At 38.8% G+C, this 20,067-nt stretch overlaps 2 protein-coding genes and 1 pseudogene across 4 annotated transcripts; 1 reads left to right on the top strand and 2 right to left on the bottom strand.

The window, feature by feature from the left end:
* Nucleotides 1–244: 244 nt before the first annotated feature.
* LOC113679371 (ATP-binding cassette sub-family C member 4-like) lies at nucleotides 245–8,933 on the bottom strand (annotated as a pseudogene). The gene is made up of 7 exons (XR_016181781.1): nucleotides 8,796–8,933; nucleotides 7,458–7,998; nucleotides 6,377–6,758; nucleotides 3,779–5,109; nucleotides 2,649–3,219; nucleotides 1,958–2,094; nucleotides 245–1,296 (listed from the first exon to the last, which is right to left on the bottom strand). The product of XR_016181781.1 is annotated as an ATP-binding cassette sub-family C member 4-like (transcript).
* A 743-nt stretch (nucleotides 8,934–9,676) lies between these two features.
* LOC113676028 (protein phosphatase 1E) lies at nucleotides 9,677–18,883 on the bottom strand. 2 transcript variants are annotated; one of them, XM_027192639.2, is made up of 7 exons: nucleotides 18,564–18,883; nucleotides 16,726–16,829; nucleotides 15,882–16,084; nucleotides 15,258–15,446; nucleotides 14,240–14,383; nucleotides 12,369–12,525; nucleotides 9,677–11,672 (listed from the first exon to the last, which is right to left on the bottom strand). In XM_027192639.2, exons 1-7 carry the CDS (start codon nucleotides 18,749–18,751, stop codon nucleotides 11,206–11,208), a joined length of 1,452 nt encoding a protein of 483 aa, XP_027048440.2. In that variant the 5' UTR covers nucleotides 18,752–18,883; the 3' UTR covers nucleotides 9,677–11,205. The 2 variants fall into 2 exon arrangements, with proteins under 2 accessions (XP_027048440.2, XP_089045845.1); XM_089189719.1 differs by lacking the exon at nucleotides 18,564–18,883 and adding an exon at nucleotides 17,360–17,494 and having other exon boundaries at nucleotides 16,726–16,848.
* A 194-nt stretch (nucleotides 18,884–19,077) lies between these two features.
* LOC149036685 (uncharacterized) lies at nucleotides 19,078–19,843 on the top strand. The gene is made up of 2 exons (XM_089188608.1): nucleotides 19,078–19,098; nucleotides 19,464–19,843. The coding sequence occupies exons 1-2, from the start codon at nucleotides 19,078–19,080 to the stop codon at nucleotides 19,695–19,697; spliced, it is 255 nt and encodes an 84-aa protein (XP_089044734.1). The 3' UTR covers nucleotides 19,698–19,843.
* The last annotated feature ends 224 nt before the right edge of the window (nucleotides 19,844–20,067 follow it).

The raw sequence follows: 20,067 nt of genomic DNA, 5'->3' as shown, positions 1-20,067 counted from the left end.
CTTGTTCGTAAGTGGTTGGGTGTGGTAGGGCAAGGGGAGGTCACAGAGGACGTCATAGAGCAGTTGGAATATCAGTGACACACTCGCTTGCACCTAGTGTGCCAGTTTTTCTTTATAAGATAATGACTTCATCTGTTATCTATTACTGAACTGACCCACGGCAGAATTGGCATTGCGTGACACCCCAGCACATGACAACGAGAGAGATTTTAAAAATGCTTGGCAGTATGTAGGAGCCAAATCCGAGCAAAAAGCATCAAATTTCATTTTTCTCCATGATGTGCAGAATCAGAGCTTTGGAAGAGATTACAAACTGTATAATATCTTGAGCTCTGCAGGATCAGATCTGGCAATCGAGGTATTTCAACCTTAGACCGCAACCTTAGTCAGATCTAACAATCGAGGTATTTCAAGCTTAGACCGCATCTTACTTAATGTTCACTATTAAATCAAAATTGTCAAATCCTTTAACTTTTCCATCTTTCAAGACCAAAATCTTCTGGCAGTCTCTTATCGTGTTCAAACGGTGAGCTATAGTGATAACAGTGGACTCTTTCAGTTTGTCCCGCACTACATTCCAGATCGTCTGCTCTGTGTCTGGGTCTACATGCGCAGTTGGCTCGTCCAAGACAACGATTTTACTTCGCTGTAGCAGCACACGAGCCAAGCAAATTAACTGCCGCTCTCCAACACTCACATTAGCGCCATGTTCCAACAGTTCGTGATCCAGCTTAGCCTCAAGAGTCTCGACAAAATCTTTCAGTTGCACATCCTCTAAAGCCTGCCACAATTCAGCGTCTTGAAACTTGTCTAAAACGTCGAGATTTTTTCTCAGTGATCCACTAAAAAGAACAGGACTTTGGCCGAGAACCGAGATACCCCGTCGAGCTTCTTGGAGGCCTATCTCTTTAATTGGAACATTGTCGATGATTATCTCTCCATCAGCATCGGGCATGCGCATAAGAGCTGCTACAAAAGATGACTTCCCAGCTCCCGTACGGCCGGCAACTCCGATCTTTGCTCCTCATTTGATGCTAAGATTGATGTTCTTCAGCACTTGAGGTCCCCCCGGATAGTACGTCAATGATACATCTCTCAACACAATACTTCCTCTCTGAGGCCAGTCTTTTGAGGGTGTTCGTTCTTCCTCGTATCCAGGCTCCTGATCAAGTTTGGTGTAGGTCATAACTCGCTCAACTGACGTCATGTAGTTTTCCACTTCAGAGGTTTTTCTAACAGCGTATTGAGTCATACTCAGAGTTTGGATGACGTAAACAAGAGCGAGACCAGCGTAAGCTGAAAGAAAAAGAGCTTTATTTTAATATTTCTGGACCTGTCTTCTTCGATAGCTCGAATTTTGAAAGGGAACTTGTCAAGGTTCTAGCGACGTATCCTGTTCCTGGCAGTCAGTTAATCGGAGATATTTACACGGTTTTTTTGTTGCTATATACCCCGTCTTTTTTTTGTCAACTAAATTTCCTTTTAGTCCTTTTTGTTGTTTTTGTTTTCTTTTAAATTTAATTTTGGAACAGTGAAGTCAATACCCAAATTTCTCTTTGAATCATTGAAGACGCTTGAAAATTTTCTGAGCATTTAAGCGGCCCGAGTGACTCTTATGTTATTGTCGTGCTTAGAAACGACCCTTGGATAAATTTGATACCCCATGGATTTGCATAACTTTCGGGTACACCACTCTCCAAGTTACTCGTGTTTAGTTGAGGCTATCTAGACACGGAAATAGTCCTCTATTACTTTGCTTTCATAATATATTTTCCAAGAATTATCGCGAATCTAAAATGTTACAACCCTCACCTGTATACATCTATCGACCATTGAGAGTGCGCGTATAATCTCGCTTATTTTATAATTCAGTAGTGTGTGCTGTCTCAATTCATGACCATATAGATTCGTGATAAATAGGAAGACTCAAAAACGTTACTAAGAATCTTGAGCTTACCGGCATCTTGAGATACTAAGACTGCAGCCAGAGCAACAGCACCGACTAACAAGGAAGCGAGACAATCCAAACGTACACCGAGCCACCTACCGCTGGCCATCACCATAATGTACGCCTGATTATGAACATCTTGATATCTGGAGGAAAGAGTTTTTATCACAATACGTTTTAATAATGAAATGATTTTTCAGTTGAGTGTCGATAAAAATCTGCATTAGCTTTGTTATTTGTATTATTTTGCTGTCTAAATAGACCAGCAAACTCGACACTACTTCTTCTTAAATCCGAAGTAAAAGGAAAACCAACCGCCGATTGGTCCTTGCCGTTTTCGGGCATTCAATGCCGTTTCCTTGTTTTTACTTCGAGTTCTCGTTCTTCTTGGCTTGTTGTGATTACTTTTGTTTTGTTGTTCGACAACAGCCTTAAAAAGCTCTAAGGAGATTATTCGGGGTAAAATACAGCCTTTTGCCTCTCCCCTCCCTCCCCGAAAAGGTACCACTTTCCAAGAACCTCCCGTAAGGAAAGGTTCGCTTGCAGACAAGTGTCTCGGTACATGGCAGGAAGAATTGCAATAGAAACGACAAAAATTGAAGGGTGATTTCAGTTGGAAATAGAGTCAATTACGACTCATTCGTGGCCTGTGCATTTATCAGCTCTAGAAGCACAGCCTGAGTCAATGTCTTTAACATACCTGTAAAGGGTGTCCACAAAATCTCTCTGTCTTCCTCTCGTACGAATCGTGTCCAGTCCTATCAGGGTCTCCGAAAAGTGAGCGAACACTGGGCTTCGGGATATCGACTCCAACCTCTTTAGTTCTCTGGCAGTCTTCAAGTAATAATTGGAAAGAAAAACGACCAGCATCGAAATTGGAACAACAACAAAAACGAGCCAAACATTTGTGGCAACTGTCACTAGAATTTGAAGAAATATAAGCAAGAGCATCTGCATTGCCCATAGAATTGTTTTGGGTAGCAACTCATCCACGCAGCCAATATCATTCGAAAAGCGATTTAGGATTCTTCCCACGGGATTTGTATCAAAGAACAGGACAGGTGCTTGTAAAATGGCCACAACCATTTTATCGTGGAGACGCTGGGCGCACTTAAGAGAAACTAAGAGGAATCCATAAGCCTGAATGGTAGTAAATGTAAAACACGCGCCAACCAGACAGTCGAAGACAGATAGATAAGTCTTGTTCTTCTGACCCTCTTGGTTTAGCTTTGCAAGAAATGAGAGCCACAAGTCTGGAGCAACTATGATGGCTGAAAGAAACACCATTAAGATGTTATTATTGGCATTTATTTCCATATGATCACTTAGTGGAACAAGTTGTAAGAATTATTTGGCTCAGGCACCACCCTCAATAAATGACTATTTGCAGGTTTAGGATGTTTCTGTAAGCGCCACAATATGTGAGGATAGATAAATCTGTTAACCATTGCCCTTGAGATCTCCTAACATGGTATCCTACAAGACAGGCAGCCTTTTCTCGTGTTTTTCAGACGAGCAAAAGGTAAGCGTAAGCAAAGCACGAAGCAAAAGGGAGCAGCTAGACACGTGCTTCTCCAATCGCCCGTCATTTGCCCTTTGTGTTGTCCTCTTGTGTGCATCACGCACCTTCTCGCACGCCTGGAAACGGAATAATGGCGCCGTTTTGCAGGTGGTTAGCAAGGTTTTCATGCCAGCTCATTTTCCTTTTAACAAATAGTGTTTGTTAAAACGATAGAGATTATCATACGCTTTTCACGAAATAGAAAAAAGGATGTATTACCTTTAATGGCCTGACCCAAGGCATGTAACTCGGTATAACAATAAGTTTACCTTGTGTAATGAGGCTGAAACCAACCATTCCAGTTATCATCAAGGAATGTACTCCACTTCTGAAATAGTCCCAATAAAGCCTGGCTGTCAGTACTCCGATTGTACGGTCCTCTTTTGCTATCTCCAAACTACTCGCTTTATCGGGCAGAGGATTAGCATCATCCTGTTTCTCTGAATTTTTCCAAGCAAACGGCTCAGGTGAGTCTGTTTTGTCCTTCAGAGCTGCTCTATAGAGCGGGTCAACAGTTGAACTGATTACACCTTTTTCTTGCAGTTCAGCAAAGCGTCCTTTGTCGAGGACACACCCTTTGTACAACACAATTACTTCATCGGCATTTTCCATGTGCTGTTGCTGATGAGAGGCAAACAGAACGATTTTATCGCCCAGTAGATCTTTGATGCACTTGTTAAAGATGTGTTGGCCGACTTTAAAATCGACGGCACTCAGTGGATCATCCAGTAGATAAATATCTCCGTCAGCGTAGACTGCACGAGCTAAACTTACTCTCGCCTGTTGTCCTCCACTCAGGACCTCGCCGCGTTCTCCAGCTACTGTTTGATCACCACTAGGAAACCGCTGAAAGTCTTCTTTCAGAGCGCAGACGTCGATAATTCTTTCGTTCTTGGACTCCTCGTAGGGTTGGCCAAAGAGGATGTTTTCTTTTATCGTTCCCGAGAACACCCAAGCAGTCTGAGGTAAGTAAATGGCCTTGCCTCGATAAGAAATCATGCCACTCGTGTTGGAAATTTCTCCAGCAATAGCTGAAAGCAGAGTAGACTTACCACTTCCAACTGGGCCGGTGATGACTGTTAAACTCTTTGAAGGTGCAACAAACTCTATATCCTGGAGAATAAATTCATCTTCACGGTTCTTTTTTGTGCAAGTTAAATAAGACACACATAGATTAGTAGGCCCTAATTCCGTTGCTTCACGAGCACTGGAAACGTTCCTCATATTTTCGGCTTCTTTTTCTGAGTAGCCGTAACTCTGTTTAGTGAAGGTACTCCTGGCCTTTTGTGGGTGTTCTTTACTTTCATCATCCTCCGAGGCTTCTGATAAGTTTTCTAAATGAAGAAACTCTTCGATTCTTCCAAGCGAAACGTAAGCGTCATATGTTCTTATGAAACCATTTGTTATATTCAACATGCCATAAAATTTTAAAACACCCATAAACGATAGAAGCATAAAAACATTGGCGGGCGTGAGAGTCTGGCCCGTAAGCACCATAGTAATTACTGACACCAGAGTAGCTAATGGCGTTGCACTGTACAACAAGGCATCGATACTTGACTGAATGGCTGTCCTCTTCGAAATGACGTTGATCTCATTTCTGAAGATGAAAAGTTCATAGCATGTTATGTGGATATTCTTTTATAGAAACTCGTCCCCAGTCTTCTCTTTACTTGGATGAGTGAACACGCTAGAAGTGCACCCTTCCCTCGAAGATATTTCCCATCGTCTACTTCGTCGTGGAAGTGCTTGTCTACCGCGACCCTAGGACCGCGTATAAAAAATAAGGCACAACTGAAGACGAGTTAGATTCAGGGAGACGTTTTACTTTTTTTAATTAACAAATATTTTCCGAAGAGTGGGTGAATATCAAACCCTTTCATTTTTAGAGGTGAATAATAATTTTAGATACAGAAACCGAAAAAGTTACTTTATTTCTGTGAATGTAACGAAAACTCTTGACGTAGTATTTTCTCTCATCGGCTACAGGGAGGTGGTTAGCACTCGATGATCACCTCCGAACTAGCCTAAAAGCGCTTGAGAAAAGCGGTATTAACCTGCGTCCCCTATACTAATAGGTTTTAACGGACCAGTTCTCTGGTTATGAAATGGGTCTCGAGACATAGTCAATTATTCTTTATGAAAGAAGGCATTCTGATCGGCTCACTCAGCTGTCTAAGGCCTTATTTAGGGCTTATTTAAGTTACTTACGTAATAAAGCTCTTAGTGGAGAGACAAATAGATTAGTGGATATACATTTCGAACTTTAAAATAATTTAGGTCAACGATCACGGGAATGACGGATGCCACTAAATTTTAGCCATTCACGTCGGAAAATTTATGTAAACCCAAATGGAAGTCGAAGGTTTGTATAACTTTCGAGAATTCTCCCAGTCCTCTCGTGTTTATATGAGGCTATATAAACGCCGAGAAAAAAAACGGTTCTCATTGCTTTGATGAAGTATTTGTGAGAAAGCACCGGAAGGCGAGACGTGCGACCTTGTCTAAACACCTTCATCTGAACACGCCTATCGATCAATGAGAACGAGCATGCGATCTTAACTATTTCATAAAGAACTCCACCGTCTGGTAAAATTCCCGTTTGATCAGGTTAAGCGTTTTGACGTAAATGAAATAATTTGAAGTTTATTTTTTAGACATTTACATCAACATTCACTTCTACAGTCGATTGTTGTGAGAATAATTTCGTTCTTCGTTCTTCTTTGAATTGATCGGCGCATACATCAGCCGATCATAGTGCACGTTCTAACTGAGACATATGATAAGTAAATTTAAATATATTCATACAAAGAGTTAATGCAGCTTACACCTCTACGTTGTTGATTTAACATAATTATTCACCTTACCTCCGTATGTGTTCTATTTTTCGCCGATATTCGTCCTCCCACGCATGCGTTTTGATCGCGCGGATCCCGGAAACTACTTGATTCATTAAGGAGATCCGCTGATCGGACACTGTAGCTGTGCGCAAGCGCAGCTTAGCGTTAGCATAGGACAAGACGGCAAAGTATGGCATGAGAATACACAGGAGGAACACACCCATAACAGCCTGCCAGCCAATTAAATAGTAGATGAGGAATATTGTTCCTGCATAAGAAAGGACTGCAAAAGGTGTCAAGAAAAAAACTTGACTGTCTCTTCTTCCATTGTTTTAACATCATTGGATATCAGGTCGAATAAGCGTCCTGAAGTGAATTCCAGTAAAGTCTGCTTGCTGAGAAGAAGCGTCTGAAAGAAAGTGAAGATTTGACATTAAAGGAGAAGTATGTTCCAAAACCTATAAGATTTTAATCTCCGCCACAAATGATTTCCATGTTCGCTTATCGAGACGAGAATAATCGAACCTTTACCAAATTATCTTCAAATGTGTCAAAAAGGCGACAAATCAGGCGCCATTTTTTAATCTCGCTCAGCAGGGCGACCGTCTACCTGTGACGTGTTCAAGTAGCATTCTTTTTTCTCTCATCTCGAGGCGATCTACTTGAACCGGTAAGGAGCTACACAAAGAGGCGTTCTTGACTCAAATAAATCTTTTCTGCGATAGCCGTTGAAGAAATTTTTTGCAACAGGTGTGTTGTGTCTGACCATTATCAGCACATTTGAGGAAAATTTTCGAATGATTAGGTTATTTTTGGAGGTTCAAAGCCGTAGGAGTTTACAATTCTGAAGTACTTTTTAATGGTTTAATAGACTAAGCTACTGTTTGTAACTTTGTTTGTTTGTTGGTGTGCAGAATCGATTGAGTTCCTAGTTTAAATTTCTCTCCTAGAATCAGAAATCAATTTTTACGTTCAATGAAGGCCTCCTTGTGGGTCTCACCATAGCATAAGTTTATTGCAATCGGTTAAGGTTTCGGGAAAAAAGTACTTATAGATCTAATTGACCTTGCGACAAAACCATAAGACATTGCCTTACGATCGTGCCTACCTTGTGGTACACCAGTCCCCTTAGGGCGCTGCCTATTTTAATTCCCAATACTTCACATCTGTAGTCTTGCTGGTGGATACTAAGGCCACCGATAAAACCATTGAGACACAAAGCTAATGCGCAGGCGTAGAGTAGATAAGTTTTCTCTGCCTCGGCTGACATAAGCTTAGAAACGAGATACCCGATAAACAGTGGAAAGAGAAGGCGAGTCATTGTATACAATATATTTCCCGTCAAAATGATGATGACATCTTTGACAGAAAGCATATCGAACACACTTTTCCAAAGTTTGGGCCTTTTCCCATTTATCCTGCAATGATGTTTCTCGCTTTCCCAGCTTGTTCGAAGCTTGTCGGTGACAAAACGGCCAGAGTTTTCGTCTGACAAAGGTAAAAAGTCATTTTGATCCAAAGGTCTTTGACTGCCCCCCTTAAGGACTCCGTTCATCCAACGAAAGAAAAGAGAAGACGCAAAACTGATTTCATGATCGTCATCACCAGAGATTTTCCTGTAACCGCCTTTTGATGTCATTACTTGAGGCCTACAAAATATTTAGGAAATGTTCTCATTAATTCCTAGCCTGTTCAACGCCGGGGCCAGTCAAACGTCTGCTTATTTGTTTCCAGGGTTTCTGAACGAAGTTGTCATCTAACAGATCTAAGAGTTATAAACTTACTCACAAGACAGTAAGTCACGGTTTTTTGCGCGGGAAATTTGCGCGCGGCCGGCCAAAAGTGATCTTTTGCGCATGCCCAATGTTTGAACACTTTCTTACCGGTGTGGCATAAAATGTTTGAATTTTTTGGCGGGATAATCAAGCTCTTTTTTAGTGTCCATTCAGATAAATAACTTTGGCAAATTAATAATTTAAGGTATGAGGTCCCGTTCACAATTTTCCCGGAGTATATAGTTTCTCGAAGGTCCTGGTAACTTATCAGGCCCGTACTTTTCTTTTATTTAAATTCTGATTGTATAATATAGTTTCGTGCTCGTTAACTTACCGGGACTTCTGAGAAACGGGCCTATTTAAAACGCCGTCAAACTAATTTAATTCGCACCTAGTTTACCTTGCAATAATCCGGGATTTTTAACCTCTAGTGCATTAGAATAATTTGAAAAAAAAAATAAAGAAATGCGATGGGAATCCACCTTAATCCCCGATGTACGATAAGTATCATTATCCGCCATAGTGGTGGGATGCACTTTAAGACTAAGGTGTTTTCGATGCACAAGAAAACCTTCACGAGGACAAAATTAATCCCTTTGATTACTGTCCACGACTATAATTTTCAGTATAGCGAGTGCTCCCAAATTAAATGTTGGTGATTTTAAACTTACCAAGAGCGAGCAAACTTTGCAGAATCCGCATTAAACTTTGTAGAGACCGCTCTCTACACAGCGCCTGCTGAGATAAGCGATAGGGCTTCTTTTTATTGAATGTTGGCGGTTGAATTGTTAAGTTTCGGATGAATTTATATCCCGCCAGTTTTTCCTCTCTCTCTTATCGCAGCTAAGAATTGAGGAAAAAAATCTTTATAGGCAAGCAATGCACATAGTAATGTGAAAAAACAACAACAACAACAACAAAAAAAACCATTGATAGCGAGATGTCAAGTCAGCCCGATGGTTTTAAAACTTTTAAATTAATTCAAGCTAATTAGCTTAAGAATTTCTCTTTCTTACAAAAAACACCGCCAAAATACAGAACTGCTTCGACAATTGTGATCAGGAAAGCAACTTACGGGCAGTTCATCACTTGCGTTACTTAGTTCGACCACATTTCACAAACCAGAGACTGCAAAGTAAAGTTAATTTAATTACTGAATTAACGCGCGTTTTTGAGAGCTTTGTTTATTTGGGGGAAACGGAGCAGAAACAGTGGTTACATTGCATAAGTTAAGTATACGCTTGACTGAGAGAATATAAAAGACCTTGTCTCAAAGTACACATTATTGACCTAGACTCTTTTAATCCCGGGGGCAGAAAAGGAGGCCTCGTAGAACCCTTAAACCCCTCTTTGAATTAACTTGTTTGAGTTGGACCGTCAGCAGCGTTATTTATCTAACATGTTCACTCATCCATGCAGCTCTCATACGCCTGCTCATCCGAGAAGATTTAACTTTATACCCGACATGAATTCACACCCTAACATCAGTATCCACTTTCTCCATACTGTCCTTAATACAATTTCTCAGGAGAATTTATTTAAACATCAAAGCTTTTTAGGCTGGTGATCATTTACTTTATTGCTATGATCTTAATAAATGATTCAGCAGTAATATTGTCGAAAGAAATTACATGCTGGTTAATCTTAGAGTCAAAGGGGTAATTTTTAATATCCAGTCAAATTAATCTCACAAAATCACCCATTTGTTCATCCAACATAAATTAAAACCAAAGAGTAAACTCACACACCACAAAACATACCTTTCAATTTATGTTTAAATGTATAGTAATATGTATAAGTTTCACATTTTTCTTCTCAGTTAATTACAATATATATAAAATATATAACTATTAAGTCATTTTCACCCTTGGTCAGATCCAACTGTAAATTTCTGTTTACTTAATCCTTTACATACTGTTCTTGAAAGAGAATTTGTTTAACAATCAACAGCTTTTTTTTCAGTTAGTGATCATTTTCTATACTCTCATGACCTTGATGTGTGATTCAGGGGTGATATTGTAAGGAGAAATTAGATGTTAGTCATTCTTTGGGGTCAAAAGGTTGATGTAAAGTAAACAGCTTTTAATTACAAACCATTGTATGGTAAAGGTAATCAATAAACATATCTTAACATATGGCTAACTTGCATCAATAATATCACATGTTAATTAATGTTTAAGGTCATTCTATATGATGTTCTGTCTTGAGGATGGCAATTCCCTCTCAATGCACCTACAATCCTCGAGTTACAAGTTACATTTCAATGAATGTACCAGCCACACCATGATATTTGCGCACAAATAGCACTGTTGCAAAAAAAGTTTGACAACAGTTACTGCGCTTTTTGAACACATGCAAGGTGGAGGTGGATCTGTGAAAATTCATTTTACAATCATGTAGCAGACCTCTTACAAAACAGTTGTGATGTCTAAGACGGTTTAATAAATATTGTTCCTTGTTGAAAATGGATAAACAACAATTTTGTTCACTTTTGCTTGCAGCAAAAACTGAGTCTTTTCCTGTCCATCTGTATTTCAAGTGAGCAACTCTAATAAGATAATAAATAAGTTCTTGAAAATAATTTTCTCAGCCTTGACAAACCTTTATCCAGTAGATGACTGTTTGAAATCAAAACTTGTAAAAGAAAATTCCTCACATTCAGTTTTTTCTTTTACATTTATGAACACATCAGATGTTTAACCCTTTAACTCCCAAGAGTGACCAAGAGAGAATTTCTCCTTAAAATATCAATACAATATCAAGCAGACAAGTGATGAGAATAAAGAAAAGTATCAGTTAGGGGATAACAAGTTGATCCAATACCAAATTCTCCAGACTAACATCACAAGAACTGTATGGCAGACAGTAAGGAGAATTACTAATGAGATCTTGGGAGTTAGAGGGTTAAAGGCTCTGGAACAGTTAATAGAAATGGACCACCACTATTTCATGGTGAAAACTTTTCTTCATAAGAATTGCGTCATATGTTCAAAAATTGCGGTTATAAAAATTTATTTTTAAAATATATCCTATAAAAGAGAATGCATGGTGACTGATGAGATTTGAGGGGCTGATTCAATATTATGTCATTGGACAACTCCCTTCTTTACATGAACTTCCATCCTCAGAAGATTTAGATGATGGTTCACAGGATTTCTTGATTGATTTTGGTGAGACTTTACATGGTGGTACTGGTGATTTTTCAACCAAATCTCCACAATTAGTTTCTTGGTTGGTGCCATTTTCAGAAGAATTAGTACCATTGTCATTATAAGGCACATGTTGATGCACACTGCTTGATGATAAGCTGGAAACACTGTCACAAACTTCTTGTCCAGAATTTTCTTTCTTGTGAGAGTCCAAGAAGACAACAACTACTGAAATGTTATCACTAGAACCTGCTTCTTTTGCACCATTCACAAGACACTTTGCTACAGATGCCCTATCTCCCCCTTCAGCAAGGTACTGACGCACAGCATCCACAGCCTCAGATGGTTTAATTACATCCCACAAACCATCACAGGCTAAGATCAGGAAGTCTTCATCACCTGTTCAGAAAGTAAACAAAGTAAAGATTTAAAGATACAATGGAGTTTGAGTAACACGAACATGTTATTCAATATTAACAATTCCTTGCACTTGGCTTTCCTTTTCAGACACTTATCCTACATGCATTCTCTGTTTTTAGCATCTAGAGGGATTTATTTGTTACTACCATTTTTCAGAAGGGGGAGGGGGGGGTGGGGTGGGGTGGGAAAGGAGCTAACTAAAAGAGAGAGGTATCAGACTTGTTCACAACTGGGTCCCAGATGACAACTCTTTTGATTGATTTGGGAAGAGGGTGTTAAAGAGGATCTTTGAAACAGTCAAAATTAAATTAAACAGAGCTATCCTTCTTTCCAAACCTGCGATTCTAGATCAAATACTGCGTTTCCTCGCATAAGCTCCCTCACTCTAATAAGTGACCTCCCCCCAAATGAGTGCCCACCCACTAGGCCGTAATGTAAAACAAGCATCTCTTTTGAATAAGTGTACCCCCTTCATCCCTTTCTTTGATAGCAGGAACACAAGGAAAACCTGTTTCTAACACCACTTTATTTATAACTTTTAAAGCTTCACCTACAGCTGAACCAAAACAGAAGAACATTAGGCACCCCCCCCCCTTAATTAAGGCCCTCTTCCAATAGGCCCCCCTCATTTGGCCAAAATTTTAAATAAGTGCCTGGTATGGTAAGTTACAATACCTTCAAGATCCAATTCCTCTGTGTCTGGCTCTCCACTTATGTAAGGCTTGTGTTCAGCATCACCAATCGCTCGGGAGACTGAGAGACTTCCATTTACTCGCCATGCACCAAAGAACACAACACAACCTCCAAGAGCTTCAATACGCTGTCTTTCATCCTAGAAGCAATTTATCTTTTTCTGTTAACAATTGTTTCAAAGGAAGTAAAAAATACATATTACTCCAAAAACTTAAAAATACATTACCAAATATAGTCCAAATCAGTTGGTGTGCAAGAAAACATGGAGGAGAACTTCCACTAAACCACTCCTACTGATTAATCCTCTTACTCTAAAAATTGCAGTAGTAATTCTTCCAACTGTATGCCACACAATTCTATTGATATTTTAAGGAGAAATTCTGTCTTGATCAGTCATAAAAGCCTTTTACCCCTACCAGGGACCAACATATTATTTCTCCTTACAATATCATTGCTACCGTAAATAAATGGATATGGTTATAGGAACAAAGAAAATAGTTTCATCTCAAAATGCTATAAGTAAAACCTGTTCAAGTATTCCCTTTTATGGTCAACATGACACTAGATGGTTATTTAATAACAGAAGAGATGATATTGTGACTGTCTTTGGAACAAGAAGAAAATTTTGCTTGAGAGTGACACCAAACTAGAAATCACTAAAAAGTTGCAGAAATTGAAATTAACACAAAACACATGATTCACAATACTTTTTAAGGTAAGGTGTTCATATCCATTTTGAACACCAAACAGTGTGAGGGTTATACCTACAATAGGCTCCATTTGGCACAAAAAGAAGCTCATTTTGTTGTCCTTGGACTTAACCTGCCAGCTAAACATGCTCCACACCAACAAATATAGGAGCTTGTTATATCTCTCAGTTACTACATGCACTTTGATTAGTCAATTTTTACTTTGACCCTTAAACTCTCATGAGTGACCATGAGAGAATTTCTCTTTGCAATATCAATACAATATTAAGTAGACAAGTGATGAGAATAAAGAAAAATATCAATTTGGGGATAATTAGCTGATCCAATTCTAAATTCTCTGAACTAACATTACAAGAATTGTATGGTTGACAGTAAGGAGAATGACAAATTTGAACTAGCAGTTTAAGGGTTAAAGCCCAATAAATTCAAAAATTTGTTTGAATTGAAAGCTTCCTCCTACATTTGAAGCCCGAGACATAAAAATTATCTTACTACCCTCCTTTTCTTGGTTTGCACTGTAAGTTATGGAAATTCCTTTCTTCTGCTTCAAGATTTATGACCTGCATGCTTTACACTTGGGCCATAAATTTAAGCAGAAATAACTTGGTCCATAACTTATGATTTAGACCTTGAACTTGGTTAGTAAGAGATATTAGGGGTTTGTACACTTTTGAGCTGCAAAAATTCTGTGACTTTCCATGACTTTTTCAATAACTCTTCAAAAAATTCCATGACCTAAGTTAAGCAAGTGTACTGATTAGTTCATTCCAAATGACACACAAATCTAGGAAATTGTCATATAAGAATGCAGTATAAACAAAAATGGCCGCAAGTGCAGATCTTACAACATGTGCTGATATTTATTTATACTGAAATTAAATCTTATTTTTTAACTTGGTTAATTCTTTAACTTTGGATCTATATCGCTTTACACTCATTCAAAGCCAGTTAATTTTCTACGACTTTCTATGATTTTCCAAGAGCCAAACCTAAATCCAAAGACTCTCCAGGCCTGGAAAATGAAATTATAAAATTCCATTTCTTTCAATGTTTGCCACGACCTGTACAAACCTTAGGTATATATTTTAGTAACAAATTGAGTCTGTTGATGTATTCAACCAAGTTTCTAGTGTTATATCATACCTCTCTATCTGGCTTGTGGGGATCCATGAGAAGATATGGCTGCCCAGCTTTACACAGTACAACCTGTGAATCTCCTAACCATGCAACATAAAGCGATTGACCCTTTATAAACACAGCTACGCCTGTGGAGCCACTTCGAAGACCCTAAAAAATTTTGAAGATAAAAGAGAAAAACGTCAAATTTGACAAGCCTCTCATGTTCTGTCTCAATTCATTTTGCAGAAATGTATGATGTTATCCTCAGTATCCTCACTAAAAATTTGATGGACATTGGCAACACAAACACAAGGCAGCCAGTGTCATTCTCTCAAACTGTTACCTTGGCCATATCACAAAGAGAAGTTGATGTTTAAATGGATAAATTGCAAAGAGCACTTTTGAAAACTAAGAGGATCTCTCTTTGTCTGGCTGAGGTTCCCACAGGTTTCATGGAATGCTGGCAGTCAACCCCTACAATGCTTCTAAGACCTGCACTCCTGCACCAATTTTGTGAGTGAGAGGGTGATTTTCTGTAAACTGGAGAAATTTAGGGGATTCAGGACTAGGGGATTTTTAGTTGATCCAATACCAAATTCTCCAAACTAACATCATAAGAATCGTATGGCAGATAGTAAGGAGAATTACTGATGAGATCTTGGGAGTGAAAGGATTAATTTGTAAAATAGAGGTGCACTTACAAAACACAAACCACACTTCTAAGTCCTAATAACATACAATATAAATACAGTATAATCTTCTTCACCATAGTGTCCCTTAAGTTCTATTTTATCAGTCATTGACAAGTATAGAACAAGCAATGAAGAAGAAACACTGGCAATGACATAGAGAATTACAAAAGGGTGTGCATAAATTTGGAATTTCTCTGAGTGTTCGACACAATATCTCATAAATGAGTTTGGTGAACAAGTGAAATATCTAGTTTAGTAAGAGAAGAGAAATTCCATATTAACAAGCAACCATGCACTATTTTATGGATCCTTATAAAACACTGCAGTTACAGCCAGACTAGAAATATTACCTCTCTTTTGGCCTTTGCTACAAAGCATTCATCTGTCTTTTCAAATGCTTCTTTCAAAGCAAGTCTAGGATCAATATCAAGGTTTTTGTTCCTTGCAAGATGACAGTGAAGGTGAGTAGCAGAAAAATTGGAAGCATCCACTCCACTGTGACCATCATATACAGCAAAGAATGCTTGATTGCTGAAGCCCTTATCAAAAGAGAATAAAATCTCATATCAAGATATTAATAGATAATTTAATAATTTATTGCGGTACAGGATATTGAACAATTTCCATGGGGAAAAGGGGGGAAGGTTACATGTGGTGAGCTTACAAAGTATATATCCTATTTGATGGAATGACAAGAAATACTAATACTTCTATCATTCCACAAAAAATGAAATAAACTTCAGCAGTTAAGCCTAGTTCGCATTTGTCGCAAACATGGCTGGCAGAGCAGCTGCAGGCATGCCCAAGGACAATGTTATGGTGCACATGTACTGTATGTGAACATTTAGTGCCAACTCATGACCTGTCCCAGGCATTGACTGCTGGCTTACCTGCAAAGTTGAGCTGAGTTCAACTTAACAGGTTAAACAAATTTCAATGACATCCTTGGCAACATCTCAAGAGTAAAAAATTACCTGTGGAAATCCAAAGAGACAGTTAAATTCAGGCAAGATAACATGTCTATCCTCCATTTTTCTTCTGGTGTTCTTGATAGCATGAGCATATGATTCATACGTGATCTTTGACTTGTGAAAGGAGGGCAGCTCACTGCTCCATTGCCTACAAATCTCTATAACCCTATTAATAGCATCTCTGGCAATTTTGGAGGAGTCCAGTACTATCAAAAAAAAAAAAAAAAGAAAAAAATATTGTAAGGTTACACATGTGTGGCATCTATCAATTATTATACTTAGTTAACTCGGAATTATGTAGTCATATTTCTGGTTGAAATTGATGCATGAGGTGTCATCAGATTTTTCTGATTAAAATTTATTGATATTGTACTGAGAAATTCCTTTGCAGTTACTCCTCACAGTGAAATGATGTTGAGCCAGAGGCTCATGGGACACCAGGAATCAAAATAGGTATTTGGCTATGGCACAGAATTCAATGGCAAAATTTTCATGGCCTTAGTTAATTCTTCAATCCTTTCACTTTCACTCCCAAGATCTAACCAGTAATTCTTCTTACTGTCTGATATATATGTCTTCTAATATTAATTATGTTAGTTTGAAGAATTTGGAATTGGATCAACCAATAATTCACTAATTGATATTTTTCTTTATTCTCATTACTTATCTCCTTGACATTGCACTGATAGTGTAAGGAGAAATTCTATCTAGGTCAGTAGAGTTAATAACGATCAAAATTACGGTACTTGAGGGGAGACAATTTGGGAACTTTGGCAACTGCACACTAATGTGTATTACAAGTTTGACTGTAATAAAGTAGATGCACATGCATTCTGAATGTACTCACAAGCATCCTTTTCCTCCTCATGCCTATAAATGGAGAGATCTTTTTTGCTGATTTCATCAACGGTGGCACGAGTTATAAGAGCAGCCACAGCTTCAGGTGCTCCACTGAAAACAAAACACCATGCTAAAAAAATGAGTTATATGGATAAACAGGATTCAGATCACAAGATACTAGTCAAAACCTTAGTCAGGTCACTTTGCTATGCTTTAAGCAAAACATTTCATTTATCAATAGAAGCTTCTAAGCTATTCAATCCTTTCTTTTATTCTTATGCTCTTAATGAATGATCAGCAGTATTCTGATAAGGAAAAATTACATTCTGGTCACTCTTAGGGTTGAAAGGATTAAACTGCTTGGGAAACCTGGGAGGAAAAAGGAAAGGCAGGGGAAAGTCACAATACTCTGTCATTTCATGCTGGCTTTCTACCATCACTAAAGCTGCTTCCAAAAAAATTTGCCGACTTTAAAAGTAGCACATTGAAAGATAAGTAAGCAATAACTTGGATCCTCTTTCAGTTTTTCGCAGTTCTCTGTTTCTGATTTTCATCCAGTTACAGCTGGTTTAACTAAACATGTTTTGCTTGTGCAAAAGGGGCATATGACACTTAACCTATTGATCTTTAAGCATATTTACCTGCAGGTCTTGTTATTAAAAAGGAAAACAACATTTCCTTGATTGATCCTTGGACTATGGAACAGCTCTTTACACAATCATCTCATTCGTATCAAAGTCTAAAAACCTCACGCATTACTTTTGTAAGCTTAGGCTTAGTTTAAAAAAAAGATGTCTCTCTCTTCTACCAGAAAACTATAATTAAATATAGGTTTTCTCTCAACAGGGTGGTAATCATGTAGTTTGCTGAACACATCAACTGCACAGTGGTCTGCCCTGATCATCCCATAAGCTAAAAGCCTAACTCAATCGTACATTGATAACCTAATTTTCACATTAATTATGCTACAACAGCAAGCCAACTCCTGTTGCTCACACTGGTTCAAACAGGGAAAGACATTTACAGAAAGTAAAATTAGAATGACTTGAATTTTAGTGTATCCAGTTTACCGCAAGTGCATACTGATATTTCAGTCAATTTTCAGTGATAATGTTTTCTTCAAAGGGATGTGCGTTAAATCACACTCAACTGTACTTTAAGCTTTGAAAATTCTTGTACAATAATTAATCGCACCGACTCTACAATATCATTTCAGTTATTTTTTTTCGTTTGAACAGCCTTTATTGGAAAGATGATATCAACACCCACCCATGATAAATATCGACTGTCCGATCTGTAACTCATTTACTATTTATATCTGAAAGATGTTGACGATTTACGTTGACAACCGAAATATTGGCTACAAAATGCCGCATATTGAAGTTTGAGGTAATATTAAACTAAATTACACTCACTCAAACCTGTTACTTGAAACATAATGAAGTAATTTCTCGCTCAAAACACGCTTAGAACAAGATAATATTGATTAATTAACTTTTCTGTATGAGCTTATCTCGCCTCGAGTAGAAAATCTTTTTAGAAATAAATTCAATCACCGTCCAAGCTTGTTAAACTGAATTCTTTAGTTTCTTCCCGTCCGAAACCACAATTACACAAAACAATCTCAAGCGTGAAAAGTTCCTCTTCCTTTACAAAAGGACAGGGGTCTTACATCATTTTAATTTTTTAAACAGAACATTTTGAATGCCAATCCCTATTGCAGTATTCAAAACTCTATGTAAACACACGCAACACGAAGGACAGATTCCACGCTAGAGTAAACACTGCTATCTCACCCCAAAATGGCTCAATTATTCATAAGTAAGGATTATAAACAGCCCTTGCCTTTTATTGAGGTACTGCATACACCATTCGATGCATTCTCCCTCCAACTCGTTGACAGAAATAGATAGCGGGGTAACTCGAAATGGTAGGGGTTCGTCCTCTCCGAAAGCGTCGGGTCGAAGTGCAACAAATCGACGCACGAATTCGATTGTCTGATGCACTTCCTCCTCCGTAAACAGTACACTCATGGCCAGGAGAGATTTGTAATCGTGGAAGCCTTACATATGTGAAGGAATGTCAACCAACTCATCGCACGCTTACCCAGCCATGCCAGGCACGTACGTTCTTCTGTGACTGTCGAACTCGTGGCGCGTTCGAAATGAATTGTGGGTCACGATTGATCGATTTTCGTCACGGTCGAGGCCAGGTCACGTTTGACACAGCTAGCGATTTTTGTGGGGTTTGGCACGGAGCCACCACAACAGGTGGAGAGCCCAAAGACTGAAGGAGGAGTTATTTTAAAAGCACACTTAAAAATGTCATTAACGGCGCTGACTAGGTATGCGATGATGTAATGCCTGGATATTTTATGAAAGTATGTTTTGAAAATAAACAGAGCTTTACTTTTCCATCGGTGAATACGGATCGGTGAATACGGGTCAATGGTATCATAAACACCCGATGATAAAGTAAGTTTTATATCAAAAGCTTTATATTATAAGCATGAGCAGGCCCTTTTCTCGAAGGTCTTTGTTATTACTCCTGCTGTTTAATTTTTCAGCAGTTAGGCCTAAAAATTATGAATTCAATAACTGCTTTCCCTATTGCGGGAACCACTACTGAAAGGTCCCTTTCAGTTACGTGGACGATGGAATAAAGGAACAATGGGATAGAGGAACAATGGATTAGAGGAACAGTAGAATAGAGGAATAGTAGAATGGATGTATAATGGAAGAGTAGAATAGTGGAACAGTTGAACAGTGGAACAGTGGAACAGTGGAACGGTGGAACAGTGGAACGGTGGAGCAGTGGAGCAGTGGAGCAGTGGAGCAGTGGAGCAGTGGAGCAGTGGAGCAGTGGAGCAGTGGAGCAGTGGAGCAGTGGAGCAGTGGAGCAGTGGAGCAGTGGAGCAGTGGAGCAGTGGAGCAGCGGAGCAGCGGAGCAGTGGAGCAGTGGAACAGTAGTACAGTATAACAAAAGAAGAGCGGAACATGTAAGACCAATCAAGGACAAATGAAACCTCGAAAGTACAACTGGACCAAGCTTACGATGTGAGCGAAATAGCGCTCTCACAATTCATTTGCCTTTCACTTCGCCGCTTCTGAAAAAACCTAGCACTAAACTTGACGAAGAAATCTTCCCAAGAACACGCAAGCATCTAGGGAAATCTGATTAAGTAATAGGGACCGCTTTTTTTATTGGCTTACTGGCTAAATAACTCACGCAGGATGTTGGGAGAAAACAAGAAAGAAAAACTTTTCAAATTTTTCGAAGGACTGTGGGTTTACCAATGCAATAAACGATAGGTTTTTGACCAATCAAGGAGTTCGAAATATCTCAATTA

This window comes from Pocillopora damicornis, chromosome 12, assembly GCF_964200805.1.
Source record: "Pocillopora damicornis chromosome 12, jaPocDami1.2, whole genome shotgun sequence".
NCBI lineage: Eukaryota > Metazoa > Cnidaria > Anthozoa > Scleractinia > Pocilloporidae > Pocillopora > Pocillopora damicornis.
The sequence above is the reverse complement of the archived record's forward strand: the minus strand, read 5'-3'. Positions and strand labels throughout refer to the sequence as shown.

Excerpts from the sequence above, each read along its gene's own strand:
- LOC149036685 (XM_089188608.1), top strand. The coding sequence starts at position 19,078 with ATGCCTGGATATTTTATGAAA. Across the intron at positions 19,099-19,463 it reads TGCCTGGATATTTTATGAAA|AATAGTGGAACAGTTGAACA; the intron begins GTATGTTTTGAA and ends ATGGAAGAGTAG.
- LOC113676028 (XM_027192639.2), bottom strand. The coding sequence starts at position 18,751 with ATGAGTGTACTGTTTACGGAGGAGGAAGTGCATCAGACAATCGAATTC. Across the intron at positions 15,447-15,881 it reads GTCTCTTTGGATTTCCACAG|GGCTTCAGCAATCAAGCATT; the intron begins GTAATTTTTTAC and ends TCTTTTGATAAG. Across the intron at positions 12,526-14,239 it reads CCCACAAGCCAGATAGAGAG|GATGAAAGACAGCGTATTGA; the intron begins GTATGATATAAC and ends AATTGCTTCTAG.